Source organism: Diceros bicornis, chromosome X (assembly GCF_020826845.1).
Source record: "Diceros bicornis minor isolate mBicDic1 chromosome X, mDicBic1.mat.cur, whole genome shotgun sequence".
NCBI lineage: Eukaryota > Metazoa > Chordata > Mammalia > Perissodactyla > Rhinocerotidae > Diceros > Diceros bicornis.
Genome location: NC_080781.1, coordinates 104,408,345 through 104,432,225, shown reverse-complemented (window position 1 = coordinate 104,432,225; position 23,881 = coordinate 104,408,345). Strand labels below are relative to the sequence as shown.

Sequence of the window (23,881 nt, the reverse complement as noted above, 5' to 3'; positions counted from 1 at the left end):
CTCTCCCTCAGAAACTGCTTTAGTAAGCCGTTATTACAGACGGGAATGTGGTTTATCAGTGTGTGGGGCAGAAAAAAAATGGTTAAAAATTGCTGATGGAAAGTAGCAAAATAGAGAAATGCATGCGTGCATGAATATAAGGCTATATCACTGATAAAAGACAGGATGCCTGCTTGTATCCATAGCAGGCAGGAAAAACTTTAGCAACTTCATTAAATAATCAGGGTACAATGAATGTGTTAAACTGCTAGCTCATTTACTTTCGTATTTTGAATTATTGCCACAAAATGCTTGAAAACAGGCCTGATAACCTTTATGGCGTTCTGGGAAGGTGAGTGGGCCGTTATAGAAGCAGAGATACTTTGGATGTCTTGTATGCTCTATTAAGTTAAGCTAGTTACTATTCCTCCTTCCAACGCATTTCATTCCGCAAAGTTTCCTGCTCACAAGGCATCTAGGAGGGGAAATGAGACACAAATGCCAAAAACTAAGACAAAGTAGAAGGTAATGTTTCCCCAAATAAATATGGAGTGCCAGGGACATTTATAGGTGGGAGAGATGACATCAGGTTGGAGCAGAGCGTCAGGCAAAGCTCCATTAATCTCCAGAACTCTCAGCTCTTTTCCCAAGCACAAAAGCAGTTATTGGTGCTTTGGGATAAGTTAGATACTGACTTTTGGTAGTACCATTATTTTTAAAAAGGTATTATTTAGCCTTTTCAATGTGTGATTTTAAGTTTCTTAAATGTAAACTTGTTACATCTTGGAGCCATGGATTGCTCTGTTGGAGCACCTTCCCCGTCAGACAGGGTAAATCAGTTTGGGGAAAAGAGGTTATTCTGTCATACTCCGTTCAGGCATGTGTTTTCTGAGTCGTTTACAGCTGCAGATGTCTGCTACCCAATATATATGGTGGAGACTATTTAGGGTTTTGGAGGAAAGTTAGAGAGAACCTCTATTCCTCAGCAGGCATTAGGGCAGCTGGTAAGGAAGTGAGATAGATAATGCAGTTCAAGTGCGGATGCGGCTGCACACACACTCACACACACACTGCTGACTTGGCAGCTGTGAGGATGGAGGTGGGGGACTCAGTGCCTGATAAGCTACTTCAAGTGCCTGCAGGTCCGAGGCTGGATTTGAAGCCTCCAGCGTGTTTGGAGTTAATTCCCATTAGGTTGGACTCCGCCCCTCTCTCTCAAAGGTAAAACAAGGTTTTCAGGCATCACTGCAAAGAACAGCTGGGATTCCCATCCCCTTCTGACAAGCTGTGAGGAGAAGTTGTTTCTCAGATCTGAGTCCGAAGAGAGGGAACAAGTCAATCAGCCTTCGTGGTCAGAAGGTAAATTTGCAACTTGGGCCAAATGCAATGGAAACAGCTGGATGAGAAACTGCTTTGCTCTCCCCTTGCTCAGCCCCCCTTTCTACCCTTCCTTTCTCAGCTTCCTGTCCTTTCATCTCACAGCTCAGAGAAGCTGTTTTCTTCCCAAAGGCAGCCTGGTACATTTTTACTTCCTGGTAGTCTGTTGTTTGCACAGAGGCTAAGAGGAATCAGAGCTGGATTCCTATTTCATATTGACATGGTTTGAGGACCTAAGGGTTAAATGCTAGTTGATTTCCCCAGGAGAGTTGGTAACTTGAGGAGAGGAAGTCCATGTCTCTGGGAGCAGAGGGAGGGATTTTGTTCTGACCTGTCTATTAGAAGCAAAAGTGGATCCGGTTTGCCGATGTGCTATGTTGATCTCTTAGACTTGCCTCAATTGAGGTTATGGGACTGAAATGGGTTGATGAGGTTAAACTGAAATGCAGATGTTAAAGTCAGTGAGCTGGAAATAAAAGATCACATTCACTCAGTAAATGTTTATGTGTTCCTACTATGTGCCAAGCATGATGCTTTCCAGAAAAACTTGAAATAGTTTAGCTATAAATCCATTCTTGAAAAGAACACTGGGCCAAGTGGTTCCACTTTATGGTGGAAAACTGAAAGCAGAACGAAGCCTAGGGGTGAGGTGAAATCACTGAGAGAGTGGTTGGGGGAGAGAGAAGGAAGAAGAATGATATTCTACTGCTTAGGTGACTTCAAGTCTTCTCTATTACTTATGGGAAAATGGAGTCTTCTCTGGTAGGGGAGAGACTCGAATCCTATCCTGGTGTTACGTATTCCACAGATGTTACTGCACTTGAACTTTATGTTCCATCATCTCCATTTTATAGTTGAAACTGAAACTTAGAGATTTTAAGTGATCCTCTCAAGTTCATATAACCTGTTAAGGGGCAGACCTCAGGACCCTATCCCAGATTTGATTCAAAAATCTGGACTCTTAGTATTTTTCAATCATTAGTTCCCATGAGAATCAATTGAGGATTTTTAAAAAATGCAACTCTCATCAATTCTAATTCAGTGAATCTGAGAAGGAGTGTCATAGTCTGCATTTTGAACAAGCATTGAAGGTGTTTCTGATGGAGAGAGGTGAGGGTCCCCGATTTGGGTAACACTTTTAATATGCTGTGCTGCCTCTCATATCTGCTGAAGTGATTGGAGAAACATTCAGTCCACCTTCCTCCTACACTGGCTAGATTCACTGAATGGAGGTAGTCAGCTGTGGTGGCATTTTATTCCTTGTTGAGGCCATGGGTAGAGAGACTACTGGGCAATGATAGCAAGGCTGGGGCTATGAACCTAAGGGTATGGGGGAATGCTTTACCAATTAGTCCACTGTTGATAGGGCTTAACAGTGTTTGGCTAGAGCAGGCTGGTACTAATATTTTCTAACTGATGGGAGGTGTGAGATAGTACTCCTAGCCAACCAACTGATCACTAAAGGTGGTGGCACCTATCCAGCCAGAATAAGAACTGGAATAAAGATTTCTAATTGGCACCTCACTTTCCAAAGCAGAAGACAGATGGGGAGCTCAGTGAGCAGAATTGTGTTGCAGGGAAGGGAGAAGCTCATATGAAATTTAGGGCAATCATTCCAATTCCCACCTTTCCAATCACAAACTCTGGAGAAAGGTAATAGCCCACAACCTGACGTGGAGGTTCTTTTTAGCGGCTCTCTCTGTCTCTTCATGGCCAACTTGATTATTTAGAATTGACCTTCTAGGTTGTCAATGACTTGATTGGTCCTCTCTCTCCACTTACTCTCTGGCTTACTGCCTTCTAATGCCTTACCTGCTTGTGAGCATCTCCACCGCAGGATGGAGAGATGCAAATAAATAAATAGACAAACCCAACATAGATAGTTTTGCTAGTCTTTCTACTCCAGACTAAAAGAGGAGGGAAGGAGGGGGAAGGCTTAGAAAGAGGATCAGCAAGCACAAAATCTGAAGAATTTGAAGACAAGGCTTAAGTCAAAAGTGAGGTCTTCTCAAGCAGACAGTAGAATGGTGGTTTGCCAGGGGCTGCAGGAACAGGAAAATGGGGAATTGTTACTTAATGGGTATAAAGTTTCAGTTACACTAGATGAATACATCCTAAAAATCTTCTGTACAACTCTGTGCCTATAGTTAGCAACACAGTGTTGTGCCCTTTAAAATATGTTAAGAGGATAGATCTCATGTTAAGTGTTCTTACCACACACACACAAACTCCACAAAAGAATACACGGAACTTTTTGAAGGTTATGAATATGTTTAGTACCTTGACTGCGGTGATGGTATTACAAATGTAGGCGTATGTCCAAACTCATCGAGATGTATACATTAAATGTGTGCAACTTTTCATATATCAATTATACCTCAATAAAGCTTAAGAAAAGTGAGGTCTTCTTTGAGTCACTGAGACACAAATGGGAAATAAAGCCTTGGAGTAGCTACAAATGAGAAATAAAGCCCTATGGAGTAGCTATATAGGAGAACCTGGAGCAATTCCCACTGTGGAGATAATACACGGAAGGAAAAACTGAGGGACTCCGGTGACAGAAAACCAGGAGAGAAATATTTGGAAAGTGGTAGTGGACTCTTTTTGAGGCTGTGTCTGAAGCAGAAAGATCTAGAATGGTCAGGCTGCATATATACCCAACTTGATACAAGCAGTCACATTGGGCAAAGACCTGTCTCTGGAGCAGAATTTTATTTACCCACTGCAAACATATGCCTGTGTATTTTGCTCATTTCCTAGGGAAGTCTCAGAACTGAATATGATTGATGTCTTTGTAACAGGGTTGGCAGGTAGGAAATGCACACTGTCTGGGGGCTTGAGGAGAAAGGCCTGTTGATATTCCTTTGCCAACACCAGTGCCAACAAAGCTGCTTCTCGCAGACCAGTCTGAAACCAGTAGTCTTTCAGCCACATTTTTCTCAGCAGCTGCAAGTCAGAGACTCCCTTTCTGACCACTTCATGTTCTAGCCATTAACTTGCTGGCTGCTTTGCCTGGACCCTGTTACCCTTAGTAAAGTAGTACTTTCCTTAACTCAGAAGTTATATGACAAGCTTAAGTGGGAACAAAGGGATTTGAGTCTTTTCCTGTGGGAACTGTGGAAGAGGTAAGGAAGAGGAAGGATTTTGTTTGTTTCTCTCCACTAAGAAAAATACAAGAGCAAAATTTCCAGTTTTATTGATACTAAGTATGTACCCACATAGGAGTAGGTACACATGAGAGTGGAAAAGTGAGAATAAATCTTTAAAGACTTGGCAATTAGACACCACAGGGAGAGGCAGAGTGCTCATTTTGGGGAAAAAAGGCTAAAGGTAAGCTACTAGCAATCTGAGTTGATGAAGTGCTCTCATCTGGCCTTAAGTTGCAGCAGAAAAGGTTTAAAATGAGTCATAACAAATAATTTATTGACTGTGAGAGTGGTTAAGCTACCAAGAAAAATTGTAGTCTTCTTGTCTAGAGTTCTTTCAAAGCAGTATAGATAAACATTTGACATGTACAGCTTAGGTGAGTTCCCTGCCTCATATAGGTTGAAGTGATCTCTAGCCATGAATCTGTGTTAGAATGACTACCATATCTCTAAATATTAGTGAACATTAGTCTTTAGTAAAGACAGTAAATTCAGAATAGACCTCATGCTTCAACCGTGGTTGTTACAACTTTCTGCATCACTCACTGCATCCCATTCAACCACTCTCAGAAAAAGGTATGTGACCCATTTAGGAGATGGAGAAACTAAGGGATGAGGGACAATGTAACACCTAAAGTGAGAAGATCAATAGCAATCCTATCAATGCCTGGTTATTGGACCACTTAGCAGGAGCACCAGGGTGAGTTCTTGGTTTCTGAAATCCAGTATGGCTGTGTGGCTAAACATTCCAGGATAGAGAAACAAAGCTATTGAACACATGAAATATACAAGAGGAATAAAGATAGAATGAAGTATAGCATTGTGTCATTGTGTGTGATTTTTGTTTATGTGAATGCAAAGAGACTTGACTAGTTCCTGAGAATGAACTTGGATTGCTCTGAAGGGCTGTCACGAAGGGAGGTTACTCCATTGCAGGCAATGCAAGAAATAAAAGCATTTGCTTGAATGCACTTCCCTGCCTGGCACATGTGAACACGTAGCAACATGCATGCCATTGCCTCCCTATCCAGCCACAGGAGAAGCTGGGCCAGAGCTTATTTGTGTTCAGAAAATATTGAGTAATTTGATCACTGAGATCTCTTCCTTGACTGCATGAGGTCAAGTCTATGATTCAGAAAGGTTTACATTAGAAATATAGGCTTCATCTCTTTATTGTTTAATTCCATGGTCACTTTTAGCTTTATATTTTTTGAGTCCTGGAGAGAGAACATTAGAGAATTATCTGTGGCAGTGATTCTCAACCTGCTGTCCATGGATGGTGATGGCTCACCACACCTCCAGTCCTAAATAGGGTGACTCACTCATCCATGTTTGGGACTTTCCTAGTTTTATCACTGAAAGTCCCACATCCTGGGAAATCCCTCAATCCCAGGTGAACTGGCATGGTTGGTCATCCTAGTTCTAAATGAAATAATGACAATGAGTTTTTCCTGAAGTTGAAAGTATTTAATTAAATTCTGAAAGTCAATGAATTTTTGTAAAGCTAAATGTGTTTAATTTAATCTGAATTTTGTGATTCTGCCTTCCTATATCTTTGCTTCAAAATGCCTTTTTTTAAGTGAAATTATGGTGACAGTGGTTGGTAGCACTTTTAAGTAGTCGGATTTGTCACATATAATGATAACCTTATGCCAGAATCTGTCCTCTTATTTCTAGTATAGTCTAGGTACCACTCACTAGTATAGTACTTTTCTCTGACTTAAGTTCTCTGCCCTTCTACTGGTTGTCATCCTGGGACTTTTGATCTCAAGATGGTAACATTCATGGGAAACATACGGGGTTAGTTCTGACTACAATTACTGAGTTTATAACAGCTAATGCTCTTGTTCTGCTGGTTTACACACTCTTAGAGAAAGTGGCCTTCCTCCTACCTTCCCTGTCTTCCTCTCTAATTCTTTCCCCATCCTTAAACAATTTTTGAAATCCTGGTTGAGAAACCATGGAGGCTTTTCATTGTGATATTATTGGGGTGATGAAGGAGTATGTAGGGGAAGGTTTCGGGTAAAGGAGAAGTGGGAAATGATGGCTCTGCCATTGAATCACTGTGTAACCTTGTACAAGTCACTTAGCTTTCTGACTTTCAATTTGCTCCTTTGTAAATTGCCCTTTCTTACCGACCTAAAAGGATTGTTGGGCAGAGCACTTGAAATAATGGACTTGGAAGGGAGCATGATGATGCAGCCAACAGCTGTTTATCAGCTTGTTTCCTCTCATCCTCTGGCCTGGGCTTCTTCACCCGGAAGTGAGTCCATAAAAGAAGGCTGCTTTCACTTTTCATAATCTTACAAACTCTAATATAACAAGCAGAGGCATTACCTCATTGCGGTCAAGCGTACCTGCTTTCTAACAGCAATTACTCAAAACTAGTTCTACTTCTCCTCCTGTTGGCTTTCAATCCCTCATCACATCTTTCTCTCATTTTCCCCACTCTCAGGCACAAAGCCTCATTCCCAGGGGCCCAGCTCAGGGCACTTTCTTCCCAAGCCCTAACATTCCAAAGTAAGCACCTGTAATTTATGATCTCTGCTCCCTTCCTGCACAAAACACATAGCACACCATACATATGTATCAGGAGGGGAATTGTGGTGGAGTGACAAAAAAGAACATTTTACTAAGAGTCAAATAACTGGGCTCTGGTTTGGCCAGTGCACCTCACTAGCCCTTTACTCTTGGGTAAATCACTTCCTCTCCATATTCCCATCTGTAAAGTGTTGGGGGAGGAGGAATTAGCACTCTGTGGTAGAAAAGTACTGGCCTAGGAATCTGCAGATCGAGTTTCTTATTTCGATGTTGCTGCTTGCTAACTTACTCTGTGACTTGGGCGAAATAATCTCCCCCTTTACTGGGCCATACTCCCGCATATATAAAGCAAGAAGATTGAATTACGTGATTCATTAAGGTGCCTGCCAGCCTAGAAATTGGGTGCTTCTATCAAATGGGTTTCATTAAACAAACATGAATTGGAGTGCCTACTCTGTGCCAGGTACTGTTTGATGATGATTGTGAAAGGGCTCATGGCTGGGCACAGTCCCTGAGACCCTGGGTACAACTGCTGCTTGCTTCCAACAATGTCCCAAATTGACAATGTGGTGGCCCCATACAGCCAGTTCCTGCACTTCCCTTGCCCTGAGCCCCCCACCCTGAACCCCTCTCCCACCACCTGTAACTTTAAAAAATGGTGATGAATCATGGAGAAGTTTCTGAAACATACTCCACCATCTGCCTGCTGGAGACATTCACAATGCTGTCATCAAGCTGTGGTGTGGTCTCTGGCTGACTTAATTGAGAAATAGGCCAGAAAGCAATGGCAGATTAATGGAGCTGGGAGGGAAGTGGTTGATTTTTGACAGAGGGTTCTGTGAAAGCCATTTGTGAGCTAGGCTGAGGAGGTTAGATTTGAAAAGATTCTCAGCATCTTGAATCTGAGATTACTCGTTCCAAAAGGCACCTTGAAAGGTTCTTACAACTATATATATATGTTCCTGTTGCCAGGAAGGGGGTACTTGATCCATTTCAGAGAGATGAGAAGCTTTCTTGACTATATTCAGCAAAGAACAAGGCAGCTTTTCTTAGTAGCCAGTCTAGAGTTAAATAACTTTCGCTGGTTGGAAAGTTGCCTCCCATTTTGATTTTGGGAAAAAGTGACTGAACAGTGCTTGCTCAGTGATAAGCATACAGTGGGAGACGAGGCATCCCTTATTTTATTCTACCCATTTCAACCCGGCTGATGTATCCCTGTAAAAAGCCCACATTAATGCACTGGTGGACATCCTACCTAGGTCAAATGGGCACACCCTATAACTTCATGGTGAGCTCTCCTTCCCTCTTCTCCCTTGTAATACGGGCAGGCTCTGTCAGTTGTCTTCTTTCTTCCTTCACTCTCTGAAAACAACTTGGTTCCTGACTCTCTTGAGATATCACTTCCTTCCAGTCCTCCAGGCCAACAATGCCATTCTACTGGAAGCTGAGGGCTTTCTGGGCAGCCTTGATTTCATTCAGGCTTTCCTCCTGCCACTTGTTCCATGCCGGATGTCAAGAGTTAAAAGCTATCTGATCAGGCTGCATTTGAGTTGGCAGAGCAGTCACTAATTCAGTTCTATGGTTCTTCCATTGCGGCCTATAGACCATAGAACTCTGAATCAGGCAGAAGGAAGGGAAGATGGGAAAATTGCTGGAAAGCAGAATCCCATAAAGACCCAAAAGGTCCTTGAGAGAATAATCTTATCCAGAAACAAGGGCCAAGTGGCATATAAATGAGTCCCAGGACTGGCAAGCCAGATAAAAAATAGGCCGATGGAGCTTACATGATAACTTTCTACATTTGGTGCTGTGACCCAACTCATCTCCCCATCCCTGCAGAGAAACCTGGGACCATGAGGAGCAGCCTGACCCTGGTGGGGACCCTCTGGGCCTTCCTGTCCCTTGTTACCGCTGTGGCCAGTTCTACCAGTTACTTCCTGCCTTACTGGCTCTTTGGATTCCAGCTGGGGAAGCCAGTGTCATTCAGCACATTCCGGAGGTGCAACTACCCTGTGCGGGGAGAGGGGCACAGTCTGATCATGGTGGAAGAGTGTGGGCGCTATGCCAGCTTCAGTGCCATCCCAAGCCTGGCCTGGCAGATGTGCACGGTGGTGACAGGTGCCGGCTGTGCTCTGCTGCTCCTGGTGGCACTGGCTGCTGTCCTGGGCTGCTGCATGGAGGAGCTCATCTCCAGGATGATGGGACGTTGCATGGGAGCAGCGCAGTTTGTGGGAGGTAAGAATGTTGCTGGGATTGGGTAGGTTGGGAAGCTCTGCAGGGGGAGTGGGGAGTGGGATGTATTGCCTTATGGGGAAATCAATTCTCATCCCCTCCCCTTTGTCCAAATCTAAGGCTATAAATGGGAGTCCTTTGAAACACCTAGTCTAGGACTCCCCAAAGTGCAATCTACATCATACTTTTATTCACAGCTAAATTGGCTAGTAGACAGAGTTGATATCTGGTTTTTAGCCTTCATTTTCATGACCTTCTTCTTCCTACAGGGTTCCCAATTAAGAATATTATCCAGGTCTGCTTTCCAGGAGCAGCAACGTATACTCTAGTATTACTGCTCCAAAATAAACTTTATCTCTGAGATCCCTGATTTCTGGTAGTTATCTCAGAGGGCAGTGATCTGATACACATAGGTGCTATTACTAACAAGAGTTTAATGTACAATCCCCATCAAAGAAATACATCTCTAATAGTGAAATGCTAGGTACCAGACAGACTGTAGGTCACTGATTATTAGGCCTACATCTAAGGCTAGCACTGTCTGGTAGCCATTAGCAGTCTATCCAGGTTTCTTATGGCCCTGAATGACCCTAATTATCTTTTCTCTCATTTAGGCTCCCTCTAAATTTAGTGCAGGAGACCTGGGATGCTGGCAGGGCGTAGATGGGCTAGGAAAGAGCAAAATGCAGAAATGGTAGACTGCAGGAAGGGAATAGGAGCAGTTTAATTTGAACTGTATGAGAAGAAAAAGCAAGTTTAGACAGACAGGCAAATACGTGTGTGAGTATATGAGTATTTTTTACAACTGTATGAGGCACTGGGAAAAAGTGCTGGTAGAACCTATTGCTGAAGTTTGTTGTTATTGCTCATGAAGTTTTAGAATCATTATTTAATTCATTATCATTTCCATTAGCAGCACAGTGTGGGTGACTGGAGCCAGGAAACTTGGATCCCACTTCTAGCTCTTTCACTAGGTTGCTCTGCTGCTGTGGGCAAATGACAGGGACTTCTCCTGTGTTCACGTCCCTTCTTTCCTTGAATTTGTTCACTGGCAAGATAGCCCAGATCCTAATTTTCCTTTTTCTCTCCAATGACTACATTCAGGTGGCCCTGCAGTGAGACGGTAGTAATGAGCTAAGATAGTGGTCCTCAAGAGGGGCTGATTTTTCACCCTCCCCCCAAGGATATTTGGTAATATCTTTGAGACATTTTTGGTTATGACAACCTGAGGAGGGTGCTACTGACATCCAGTGGGTAAAGGCAATAGATGCTGTTAAATATTCCACAATGCACAAGGACAAGACAGCTCCTCACTCTCAACAACAATGTATCCTGCCAAAAAGGTCAATAGTGCCAAGGTTGAGAAACCGTGAGCTGAGGTATCGTGGTTTCCTGGCCTGCTTATGAAAAGCACCAGATTTCTTTTGTTGTGCCAGTTAAGGTGATGTTTTCTGGTTCCCTCTTTCCTTAGACTCATTGTAAAAAATTTAAATCTGAATTAACATTCTAGACTCTTTTTTCTCTATATTTTTCCACTCTTTAGCTGCTAATGGTTTTCTGGCCACATAGAAAGTTGTTAGATTAGTTTCTTTCTTCTCCTTAAAACCCACGGTACAGAACCAGTTACTGGTTGGTCTAAAGCTGGTATAAGCCAATGACTTTATCTCCCTTTGGGGGCTCCATGGATATCACAAATGAACCTTAAGCAGGCTCACCTTTCACCTGCATTCTTGGGCATGCTATAGCTAGCTCAGCACTTCTACGGACACATTATTTCAGAGGTGACACCTAGCTGGCAGGAGAAAGACGTGGTCTTTGGAACTCATATTTATAGCTCCAGGACCTAGCTCCATGCCTGCCATAGAGAAGGTGTTCAGTAACTATAGAAAGAATGAATGCATAGTTAAGGCAATGTCTAGTATATGTTTGGATAATTTGGACACGTGAGAGCTGGGTTCGTTCACATCCTTTTCTTTTTTTTCAGGCTTCCATTCAGGGGTGTTAGCACCCTAAGTTCTTTTCTCTTCTGACTTGAGAGTGACAACTCAGCCTCACTTGTATTTCTAAGAGTTTCCAGCAGAGAGTGAGGAGATGCTAAGTGGTAGGAATCAGAAGGCCAGTAGAAACTGCCTCCATCAGACTCCAAGCATTAACAGTGGCTCCTACTCCCAGCTTGCTTCCTATCTTTGGCTTGACTGAGACTTTTACAAAACCCTTGTGGTTCTCCATATGACACATTTTAGCTAATCCCACCTCCTAGGTCTAAAAACTCAAAGGAAATTGTTGGGGGAGATGTGGGTAGGTAATAGAGATTTAGATATTCATGGACTGATTGAGGAAGAACTTTGACTAAGTGGCAGGTGTCATACAGAGGAAGTCAAAACATCAATGCCATTTTTATCTCATATGATTCTGCCATTCTATATTCTCCATTGACCTTTTCTCATAGGAACATGGTCACAGTATTTTCACTTAGATGAGGGTCTTTAAAGTTCAAAAACAAAATGCCATTTGACAGTAGTCGTGGAAAAGGTCAAGACCCACAAGGTGTTCCACAAAGTTTATCCCCGGGCAAGCAAATATTGGACAGATTGCTAAATTTCCACAGCTTCCCCATCTGTAACACCAGTCAACTAAGAGTCATTTCTACCTCTTTTTTAGAAATTAGTGCCTGTCAAGATTACCCCAGTTGTGGAGGAATGGTTAAGACTGCTTGGATGTATCATATTTTCTAGGCTCTCCTTGGCATATGACCATTACCCAAGGATATTCAGAGATCTTGGGTCTGACTCCTCAGAGACGGGCTCTGCCAGTGGCAGAAAGCCAAGCCTGAACAGCGTTTTGAGCTCCATGGATAAAAGACACAAGAGAAAGAGCTGTGGGGGTTAAGTTTGAGCTTGTTGTTCAGTTGAGGGGAATTGATTTTATTGCTCTAGGCCTGGCTGCTTCTCGGCAGCTAGTGCATTAACCGAAATACATCAAGGGGAGGAGCCAATTTGTTTCAGGTCTGGTTTATCTCTGCCAGACCCCAAACCACTGAAGAGATGGAGTATCCATTAAGAACTATCCCCTCCCCCTGCCTGACTCTTGTTCCCCAGTTTGGCGGCTGCCCACAGAGATGAGCGGTGGGAAGTGGGAGAGACAGGAAGAAATAAAGAGATGCTGGCCTGAGTCATACTCAGCAAGGTGACCTGATGGGGCCCTTGGGTCCCATTTGCTCCACCTGCAGCTGATCCAGCTGGACAAGCCTAGGGTCCAGAGAGCCTTCCACTGGGACCTTCATGCCTTGCTCCAACCGGTGAAGGAAACATCTGGCCAGGAGATTATTTCAACCCTGGGGATGGCTGAGGTTTCCAACCAGCTGGCCCCCAGGCCCTGAGAACAAAGTCATTATTCACATTCCCTTGTGTATGCATTTGCAAGAGGCTTGTGAATTATCCTCTATCTGCAGTGAGAGCTAAACAAAGAAGAAATAGGTGAGAAGTAAATATAAGGAACTTCTTGGCAGGAAAAAGTGTAAGATCTTGGACCAGGTTACTTGAGGGAGGCTGAGAATCTTTCTAGAGCAGGGAACATATCAGAATCACCTGGAGTGCCTAAAAAATGTGGACTCTCCACTCTCCAGTCCTCTTTCCCATTTGGATATACACAGCAACAGGTGGAAGGCTGCATGTTTTGAAAAATCTTTCCCGTGGCTCTGATGTGTATGTGTGCCCTTTCCTCAACCCAAGTAAGAACCACTACCTTGGACATTTTGTTTTTGTTTTTGTTTTTGTTTGGTTAAGGGCATAGAATTCAACACACCCAGACAGGCACCAATGTTTTTCTCCGTGTAAGGTCCTCAAACTACATGCTTCAAGCTGAATGAAAATCACCACTGGAGACAGATCACTGAGGTCTTGATTCAAGGAAAGGTTACTATTTTTCTAAAAACCATTATCTTCTCTGGAAACCATGGCATTTCCCAGAAAGTCCTCCAAAGTTTCACCAGGCATCACTTATTTTATCCTTACCATGCTGAACAAGGATTATAAGAGTGACTTTCTGTTTGAGAAAATGGTATTTAAAGAAGTTAACCTACTAGCAAAGGCTCATGTAGCAGATTGGAGGAGAACAGAGAATATGGTCCATGGCTTCTGAATCTCAGCCCTGGGATTTATGCACTGGTGCTATTGATTTTTCTTTTTCTGTTTGGAGAAGAAGTGCTATCATTATGTTTATCAGAGTGGTCCATGAACCATTTGTATAAGAATTATCTGAGGTACTTGTTAATGCAGATACCTTAGTGCCATTCTAAGGCTACTGGATCAGAACTGATGCCTGGAACTCTGCATTTTATACAGCCTCTTAGGCTGATTTATTTTTGAAAATATAGTTCGAAATATTTCAGATGTATGTACTACTCAGCTTAGGAATAGAATATTACCAATGCAGTTGAAGTCTCCTTCATATCCTGATCATATTCCCTTGTCCCCACAGCAAAGGAAACTACTGTCTTGGATTTGTTATTTATCATTCCCCAGCATCATTCTAGTACACACTAAAATTTGGAACTTCTGCTCGATTTTGTTCATAGTGTTGCTTTTTTCTGGAATTCCCTTTTCTTCCATCTCTGCCTGTAAATATCTGTCTCTCTCTCAAAGGCCAGGTCAAATATAGCCTCCCTGTGAAGCCTCTTCTGATCTACTTTAGAAATCTCTATCAGAAGTGAACTGTCTTATAACTCTGAGAGAGAATATGGGGTCAAATGAATGGGAGAGTTGAGTGGGGGAATTCCCTGGGAAGGGAAAGCTGAGATATAGCAGAAAGGCAGACATAAATTTTCTACGTTTGAGTTAGTTGCTACAATAGCAAAAAATTGAGCAAATTAAAAACAAATTAACTCATTCTAGCCTTCTGCTCAGGATAGTAAATTCAAACTACCTAGTCACCATATTTGGACAGATATTTGGGAATGAGTTGGGAGTATAACAAAATGGCTGCCCACTCAACAGTTGCACTTGTGAATGGGATGGGGGTGGTGAGGGGGTTGGTAAGACTCAGTGAGGAGGCTTTTCCTGCCCAGAGACTAAAGATTAAAAACTAAAGATTAGGCACCTGCCTAACTGAGAATGTGCAGTTGGAGGGGGTTATACAGCTGTTGGGATATGAGGAAGTAGTAATTCTGGCATCAGGGGAAGGTTGAGGGCAGCTGGGATGTAGCTGCAGGGAGGGCTCCAAGGTCTGAGATTACGTGCCTGAGGGTTTGTATTGGCATGAGGTTGCCACAGCATTGAAGCTGAGTAAAGTGTCCAACTCCAGGCTTCTGCTTGGTGAGAGCAGTGAATTCAAATTATAGCAACCATGTTTGGGGAGGACATTGGTACATTTTGTGATAGGGGATTCTTATGGGGGAAGGAGCAGTTGAGGAAAGGAAACAAGATGGCAGCCCACTGGTCACTTGCACATGTGCAGTAGTGAAGTAAGGATGGTAACACACTCTGAAGGGCTTTCTTTCCCTTTCTAGAGGCAGGTGAGAATAGGAAAGTAACCTCTGAGCATATGCAGTTGGGACAGACTTCTCCAAGGGGCATATGTGGTTGAAGGGGCAGTAAAACGGGGAGTTAGCAATGACAAGTAGATAAGTGGGAGCCAGGGCTACAGCTCATATGTGGCAGGGCTAGGATTTAAACTAGTTTTCTCTGCCTCTAGGCCTCCTGCTCTTAATATTTTTAGTGGTGTTTTTCTTAAGTGTTGCTACCAGGACCAGATGCATCAGCATCACTAGGGTGCCTTTGGAATACATATTTCTGGGCTGCAGTTACTGAATCAAATACCTATGGGTGAGACCTAAGAATATACATTTTTAATAAGGCCCCACTCTTCCAGAAGGTGGCAGGGCATGGCACTGGCAAATGACTTCCATGTTGCTATTTGAAGCATATCTTCACAGTCGCAAATTGATGAGAACTGTTGGGGACAAATATAATTGAGGATAAATTACCCTATAACTTCATTTTTTTTAAAAATATGTCTCGCAGAACATCTTTCTCCAGCTATGATCAAATGCAATGAAATCATCTATCAGTTATGAGTCAAATGTCTCCATGAAGTATGTATACAACTTACTGTGCTCACCTTTCTAAAATCCAGGAGGAAGGATGGGGGATGGGAGGGCTGGTAGGGCAGGTTGGACAGAGCATGGAGCCACATGCTCTGGGGCAGAACGCATGCCTGGCAGAGATTCCTGGTCTTTGGCCAGGTGCATGTGAAAAATTGCAAGGTAACTCCAACCAGGCAGCTTTTGAATTGAACCCTGTTCAGCTTTTGACTTTTTAGCTGTTTGTTATGAAGATGAAGAGGTGAGAAAGAAATTAGCGTGGAGACTATAGGTGGAAAGTGAAAGAGGAGCTGTTATGAGTATTACTTTTGAAACAGCCCTGTAAGATAGAGTACTATTATTCCTATTATTATAAAGATGAGGTAACCGAGGCACAGATGGATTAAGTAACTTGCCTAAAGTCACACAACCCCTAGGTAGCAGAGCTGAAATTTGAATTTAGGTCTAGACTGACTACAGAACTCATTCTCTTTTTTTCTTCCAGCTCCACTGAAATATAATTGACATATATCATTGTGTAAGTTTAAGGTGTACAACGTGAGGATTTGATACACTTAAAAATTGTGAAATGATAACCACAATAAGGTTAGTTAACATCCATCACCTCACATAATTGCCATTTTGTTTTTGTGGTGAGAACACTTAAGATCTACTCTCTTAGCAACTTGCAAGTATATAACACAGTATTATTCTCTTAAGCCATCATGTTGTGCTATCTCTATGGATCTAATGCCTATAAGATTCCTAGTACCTGCTAGAAATATTATTGCCAAAAGGTGGTCAATTCTGGATACCTGTCTCTAGAAGGACAGAACTTCTAAGGGTTGATAATCTCTCTGATTAGTGAGAAAAAGTGTTGCCAGTAACTGGCTATGTGACCTTGGGTAAACTGCTGTCCCTTTCTGGGTCTCAACATCCACATCTGTATTGGGAAGAGATTGGAGTAGGTAATCTCCAAAGGCCCTTCTCTCTCCAAATTTCTATGGCTGTATCTGGTATCTAGGATGATCTCCCATTCCTGGCATGGTGATCCCTTCAGAAGGATTCCCCCTTGGGTAGTGTGGGTGAAGGAAGCTGTCTGTTAGGTAGGCACAGCATTCTCTGAAACAGATGCATTTATTGAGCACTTATTATGTGCCAGGGTACATAGCTGAGGATAAATAAGTCCCTTTCCCTCAAGGAATGAGCACTCTAGTGAGGGAAGGAGACAGCAAACAGTTGTAAAGGAAATATATCACAGGATACTTTAATCACAGGAGTATGTACAGGGTGCTATGGGAACAGAGAGAAGGAATATGTAACTTAGCCTGGGGGTTGGGTGTTGGAGATTGTTGAGGAAAGGCTTCCTGGAGGAGGTAATCCCTGGCCTGAGCTCCTCAGCATGGGAAGGTTCCCTCTGCCATGTCAAGTAAGGCACTTGGCCAGCACTAGTTCCTGCTTAAGAAACCACAGAGTTTATGCCAGTCCCAGGGATCTGAATGTGCAGGTTGAAAGCAGAAAGGCAGTTCTTTTATAAGCTTGTGTTCCTTTCTTCCTAGTCTGTGTGGGAAAGTTCACTTTTTATTACCTCTTGCCTCAAAGAGTATACACTGGATGCAGAAAACAGCTTAGGTTTCATTTCCAATTTTGTCTTTAAGCCACTGTGCAAACTCTGGGTTCACATACTCTGGCTCATACCTCCTCGTATCTCAGGATTTCAGTTTATCTGTGGTTAAAAAAAAAACAAAAATAGGAGTATTGTTCTATTGCCACTGCATAAATTCCAGAGCCTAGAAAAGTCCTTGAGTGACCAGTTTCATTTCCTTTAAGACTATGAGACAGATAAGAATGCCTTCTAATTTTAAGCATTCCACTGAAGCGAATTTCTAACCCTAATTGGTTATTCTTTTAGTTTCTAAACCCTCTCTCCCTGTCAAGAAGTTCTCTCTCTTTTTCTGTTTAAACTTCTTGCTCTTTCTTAAGGTCTTTCTCTTTTTCTCGGACCTCATTGAGTATTGAAGGAATCTGGTTGCCATATTGCAGACAGGCTTAGGGAGTACTTTGAGATTTTCTTCCAAAAGGATTCATCTGAAGGCAAAATGGGCTTATTAGCTTCTCAGAGTATATATGGAATCTTTCTCAGTGAGGAAAGCCAAGTAAAGTTGAGGCTAGCAGTCCCTGGAGCTAGCCTACCTTTCACTGCCCAGCTGAGGCCTAGAGCTCTGGAACCTATAAATATGCCATTCATTCGTCATTGATCAAGTAGCTTCTCTGTGGAGTTCTGTGTTATATGTTAGTTTCTGCATCCACGTTCGCGGCAGGTGACCTTCCCATGACCTTTGTTGCGGCACTCAAGTATAGTGTTCTTATAATTAGGCTCTCTTGATTGCAAGTAGCAGAGACTCACTGGAGTTCTCTCAATGAGAGGAGAGTTTATTATAACGTAAGGAAAGTGAAACTGGAAAGCCATTGGGAAGGACTGGATTCTCTCTAGCTCTTTCATGGTGTGTCTGCTTCGTGCCACTGTATTCTCTCCCTCTCCCAATCAGTTTGCTCAGCTTACCCAGAATTGATGTCTATTTCGAACTTCGGATTGAACTTGGCTTCAGTTTGACACAGACTTGATTCTAACTCTTAGTGATTTTTCCTAACTTCTGCTCTATCTGCTAAGTGGCTCAGCATCTCTGTCTCTTGATTAAAATTTCCAGAAACAAAAATCTGGCCCAGCTCATCACTTCATGCCAGATTATGTCACCCATTTCCGGCCAGGCAGTGAATTTGGTTGCTTTTGTGTCAGATGCCAATGGTTGGTTCAGTCTACTGTTGTCAAAAGCACAGTGGTGGAGGGGGGTGTCATAGGTTATAAAATGTAAACCTAGGCAGTAAGCAAGGGCTGTGGATGAGGCAGTTACCCTTAGAAAGCAGTGTCAGCAAGCAGACACAGATTTGTATCTCTGGTCGAAAGAGTAAGGTTATCACTAAGATCCCACCCACAGAGTTTCCCTGTGGTGACTAAATGACTGAAACGAAGTGGAGATGAAGGCAAAAGGCACAGCAGAAGGTATTAGAAGCCAAAGAAAGGAAGAATGCTTAGCATGAAGCTGAAATAATTTCCCAGAAGAAGGAAGTATTTCTGGAAGAGGGAGTGTGGTGCACTTGTCACCAGGAGAAGCCTATGCAACGTGTGTGCTTTCTGTGGATCTCAGTCTGGCAGCTGACTCCAAGTTACAGAAATCGTGACCTATCTCAAATGAGTAGGGACCTACTTGACTTAGAGAAGGCTAAATTTTAGGAAAGAATATCAGTCTCTACATCATTATTCTTTGTAAATCAGAGCAAAGTAGAAGAGGAATTTAGTTGGAGACGCCAAGTTAGCTTTGTAAGTCATTGTCAAAATCATTTTGGCTGTAAAAAGTACATTGGCCTGGGGCCTGCCAGTGGCTTAGCGGTTAAGTGTGCACGCTCCGCTACTGGCGGCCTGGGTTCGGATCCCGGGTGTGCACAGACGCACCGCTTCTCTGGCGATGCTGAGGTGGTGTCCCACATACAGCAACTAGAAGGATGTGCAACTATAACATACAATTATCTACTGGGGCTTTGGGGAGAAAAAGGGAAAAAAAAAAAAAGGAAGAGGATTGGCAATAGATGTTAGCTCAGGGCCGGTCTTCCTCAGCAAAAAGAGGAGGATTGACATGGATGTCAGCTCAGGGCTGATCTTCCTCACAAAAAAAAAAAAAAAGTACATTGGCCTGTCTCGATTCCTAATACTGCTCTTTATGAGTCGTCCCTTGTACTATCTACTGCAACTCACCACCCATGGCATGGCAAAGAAATCCTGTTGAGTTGGTACTGTCATAGACATTTAGGGTAAAAGGGAAAAGGTAAACTCTGAGTGGAGGAGGCAGAATTTGAGCTGAGCTAATCCAGAGGGAATATTGGGGTGACAGAAGACCTGTTATATATATATTTTTCTACCTGTGTATATGCTTTTCTTTGCAGGACTGCTGATAAGCTCAGGCTGTGCATTATACCCCTTAGGATGGAATAGCCCGGAGATAATGCAAACATGTGGGAATGTCTCCAATCAATTTCAGTTAGGTAAGGTGGCCTGGGTAGGATGGCAGTGATGGTTCATTGGGAATCTGTTTTTCAAAGTACTTTACCTCTTGGAAGGGCCTCTGCTTGCTAGTGGTGCTTGCCTGAGTCTCTCTCACTATGTTAGCTTGTGGGAAGTGATGGCTTGGCCAGACTCATTTGGTCTTGCTAACTTACAAGGGTTGGACATAAATTCCACTTTTAAAACTATGTCTCTCTAAACCCTGTATACACTTTTACTCAAGAGTTCTGTGACCAATTTGGGGCAACCCTATCTACAGAGGAATTACAAGTGCTTGGAGACTAACAATCTGTCATCCTCTGAATAAATCCTAGTTCCTATTAATATTTCCTTCTAGGTACTTTTTCCCAAATATGAATCAACAGTACCTCTTCTCATTCTCCTCTGAGGATATAACAAGAGGTAATTTGGTTTACATCAAACATTAGAAACCTAGGTTAAATATTGGGGATTTTTACTTGCATGTTACTGGCATTGTTACATTGTTACTGGCATGTTAATGACAAGAGCTGTTAACTATTAGAATGGGTGACAGAAGTAGCTCTGGACTCTTCTGTGGTTGCCAACTCCCATTGATAATGGCTTAAGTTCACTATTGTGAGTTTAGAATAGATTATACTCTAATTGGAAGACTTCAAAATATTTTCCCAACCTACCATAATGGAAGAGAGTAGGAGGGGAAATGTCTAGGTTTCCTTGAGTATTCTCAATTGTAGGAGAGAATTTTGGAACAATGAAGCCACCTATTCCCTATAGCTTATGGTCCAATACTTTCCTTTCTCTCTGTTGCCTCAGACTGTTTTTTGAGTCTCCCCTGTCCATTTTCGGAGGAAGGAGTTGTTCACTGTACAAACATAACACAAAGGAAGGGTTATATAGAAGATGTGACAAGTGTGGACCCTGGAATGTCCAGTGTTCCTAGCTCAGGGCAGAGGTGACTGGTAAATATAATAATTCTGCCATAGGTGAAGGAATGAGTAAATACTTTGGGGCAGGTGCTGAAGAAAAGGGAAGCAAGCTACTAGTCCTCCTAGCTGGGGTAGAGAAAGATGAAGATTTAGCATATTTCTCCTACTTGGTTATTAGACCTATAATTCTACTTTTTTAAGATAACAGCTTTATTGATATATAATTCACATGCCATAAAATTTGCCCTTTTAAAGTGTACAATTAGTTGTTTTCAGTATATTCACAAGGTTGTGCAATAATCTCCACTATCCAACTCCAGAATATTGTCATAACCCCAAAAAGAATCTCCTTACCCATGAGCAGTTACTCTCCATTCCCCTCTGTGCCTCAGCCCCCAGCAACCACTGTCAATATAGATTTGACTATTCTGGAAATTTCATATAAATGGAATCATATCATATGTGGCTTTTTGTGTTTGGCTTCTTTTACTTAGCATAATATTTTTAAAGTTCATCTACATTGTAGCATGTATCAGTACTTCTGCTTTTTGTGGCTGAATAATATTCCATTGCATGGATGTAACACATTTTACTTATCCACTCATCAGTTGATGGATACTTGGGTTTTTCCACTTGGGGGCTATTATGAATAAGATTGTTATGAATATTTATGTACACATTTTTATATGGACATATATTTTCATTTCTCTTGGGTATATATCTAGGAGCAGAATTGCTGGGTTAAATGGTGACTCTGTGTTTAAGACTTTTGAGGAACTGCCAGGCTGTTTTCTAAAGTGACTGCATCATTTTACATTTCCACCAGCAATGTACAAGGATTGCAATTTCCCAACATCTTCACCAGTACTTATTTTCCATGTTTTAAATTATAGCCATCCTAGTGGGTATGAAGTGGTATCTCACTGTGATTTTAATTTGCATTTCCCTGATGACTGATGATGTTGAGCATCTTTTCATTTACTTATTGGCCATTTCTATATCTTCTTTGGGGAAATGTCTATTCAAATCTTTTGCCTATTTTTAACTGGGTTATTTGCCGTTTTTTGTTGAGTTGTAAGTGTACTTTATGTATTCTGGATACTAGACTCTTTCCAGATATATGATTTGCAAGTATTTTTTCCCATTCTGTGGGTTGTATCTTCACTTTCTTGATGACATCCTTTGAAGTACAAAATTATTTAACATTGATGAAATTCAATCTTACCTATTTTTTCTTTTGTTGCTTGTGCTTTTGGTATCATATCTAAGAATATATTGCCAAATCCCAGGTGATGAAGATTCTTTTGGCTATATTGGTCCCCTGCATTTCCATATGAATTTTAGGTTCAGCTTGTCAATTTCTGCACAAAATCCACCTAGGATTTTGACAGAGATTTCATTGAATACACAGATCAGTTTGGAGAGTGTTGCTACTCTAGTAGTATAAGTTTTCCAGTCTATGAACACCAGATGATATTCCATTGAGTTAGGTCATCTTTAATTTCTTTTAATGATATTTTGCAGTTTTCAGTATACAGGTCTTGCACTTCTTTTGTGAAATATATTGCTAAGTATTTTATTGTTTTTTATGATACTATAAATAGAATTAGTTTCTTAATTTTATTTTTGGATTGTTCATTGTTAGTGTATAAAAATACAAATGATTTTCCTATATTGATCTTGTATCCTACAACCTAACTGAAACTCTCTTATTAATTGTAATGATTTTTAGTGAATTTCTTAGGATTTTCTATATAGAAGATCATGTCATCTAAAAAGAAAGAGAGTTTTATTTCTTCCTTTCCAATTTGGATGTCTTTGGTTTCTTTTCTTGTCTAATTGCCCTGGCTAGAACCTCCAGAACAATGTTGAATAGAACTGGTGAGAGCAAACATCCTTGTCTTATCTCTGATCTTAGGGGTAAAGCATCCAATTTTTCACCATTCAGTATTGATATTAGATTTTTTTTCATAGATGGCTTTTATTAGATTGAGAAAGTTCCCTTCTATCTGTTCCTAGTGTGTTAAGTGTATTCATCATGAAAGGGTGATAGATTTTGTCAAATGTACTTTTTTTACCTACTGAGATGCTCATATGCATTTTATCAATTGAGTTTCCTATGTTAAACCAACCTTGCATTTCTGGGATAAATCGTAGTTGGTCATGGTGTATAATCCATTTTATATGTTGCTGGATTCAGCTTGCTAGTATTTTGTTTAGTATTTTATTGAGGATTTTTGCATCTATATTCATTAGGAATATTGGTCTGTAGATTTCTTTTCTTGTGATGTGTTTGTTGGATTTTGCTATGAGGGTAACATTCGCCTCATAGAAAGAGTTGCTGTGATTCTAATTTGATTAATGTAAAATGCCAAAGTAAAAAATTGGCGATGTGATTTGCATGTAGGCATTTGGCAGTTTTCCGCACTAATCACCACCCCCAAGAAACTAGTTCACAAATGACCAATTTTTTGTGTGACTACCTCTGTCCTAAGTTGAAAGCCTTCAAGCGTGTTTACCACAGGATCATTATTTTTCTTTTTCTTCTTTTACTCATTTTTTTGTTATTGTTTCACTCTTTATTACCTTCCCTTCCTTTCTTTACCCTTCTCTCCTACACCATATGTTTGCCCAAGGGCTCTAGCTACCCTCTCCTCAGTGCAATGGATACTGTGCTGTTCTGTGAATCCTTAGGAATGAAAGGATTGCTGAAGCCTGCTTGAGTCAAGCCCACCTAGCTCCTTTCTTGAACCACTTTTGTATTCTTCCCACTGCTTAAGTTTCTCTCACCCTTCTGAGGCCCACATTTCCTGCCAATATTCTCCAATTACATGCCTCCATATTAGCACATTTCTGGTTAATGCTGAAAAGAAGAGACAATCTGTGCCGTCCCTGACCCTTTTTGGTCAGCTGTCCAAACACACACAATAGTGCCAATTGTATTAACCCTTGCAAAATAGAGGTGACAGAAGTAGCAGCAAAACATGTAGTAGAATTAAAAGGCATTTTTTAATGATGTGTTAGGAATACAAAGCTTGTGAATACCAAGGTTCAGGAATGCCAGTGCTAGAAGTAGAGCCTTTCTCCTTGGACCTTTCTTTAATATTTTGGAGAGTCTGGCAGTGTGGAAGCATACTTGTCACACCTGAGATATTGTATAGATGGATGAATGAAATGGTAGAAAAGTACCCTGAGTGTCCCGTGACAGACTTTTGTGACTTTTTCCTTGAGAGGCAGCATGGTATGCTGAAAGTTCACAGGCTTTGGAGTCAAAGATCTCAGTTGGTATCCAGGCTCAGCAACCTATGTAGTTGTATGGGATAAAGTCGCTTGATGTCTGTGTCTCAGTCTCCTTCTCTGTAAAATGGGGGATAATAATAATATCTGTCTCAGTGCTATTGTTACAATTAAATAAAAAAAGTATATTAAAATACGTAGCACAGTGTTTGACTTAGGTGGTGGCCTGCTTTAAAAGATAGCAGAGTAAAATGCGTTGGGGAGT

At 41.7% G+C, this 23,881-nt stretch overlaps 1 protein-coding gene across 2 annotated transcripts in view; it reads left to right on the top strand.

Annotated features, from left to right (window-relative positions):
- Nucleotides 1-1,253: 1,253 nt before the first annotated feature.
- The window catches only part of LHFPL1 (LHFPL tetraspan subfamily member 1), a 44,874-nt gene continuing 22,246 nt past the window's right edge, over nt 1,254-23,881 (top strand). The window contains exons 1-3 of one of the 2 annotated variants that reach the window (XM_058535286.1): nt 1,254-1,338; nt 8,883-9,278; nt 19,354-19,452. In XM_058535286.1, coding sequence (XP_058391269.1) covers nt 8,897-9,278; nt 19,354-19,452 — 481 coding nt within the window. In that variant the 5' untranslated portion in view covers nt 1,254-1,338; nt 8,883-8,896. The remainder of the gene's footprint in view (nt 1,339-8,882; nt 9,279-19,353; nt 19,453-23,881) is intronic. The other variant, XM_058535287.1, reaches the window with a different exon arrangement.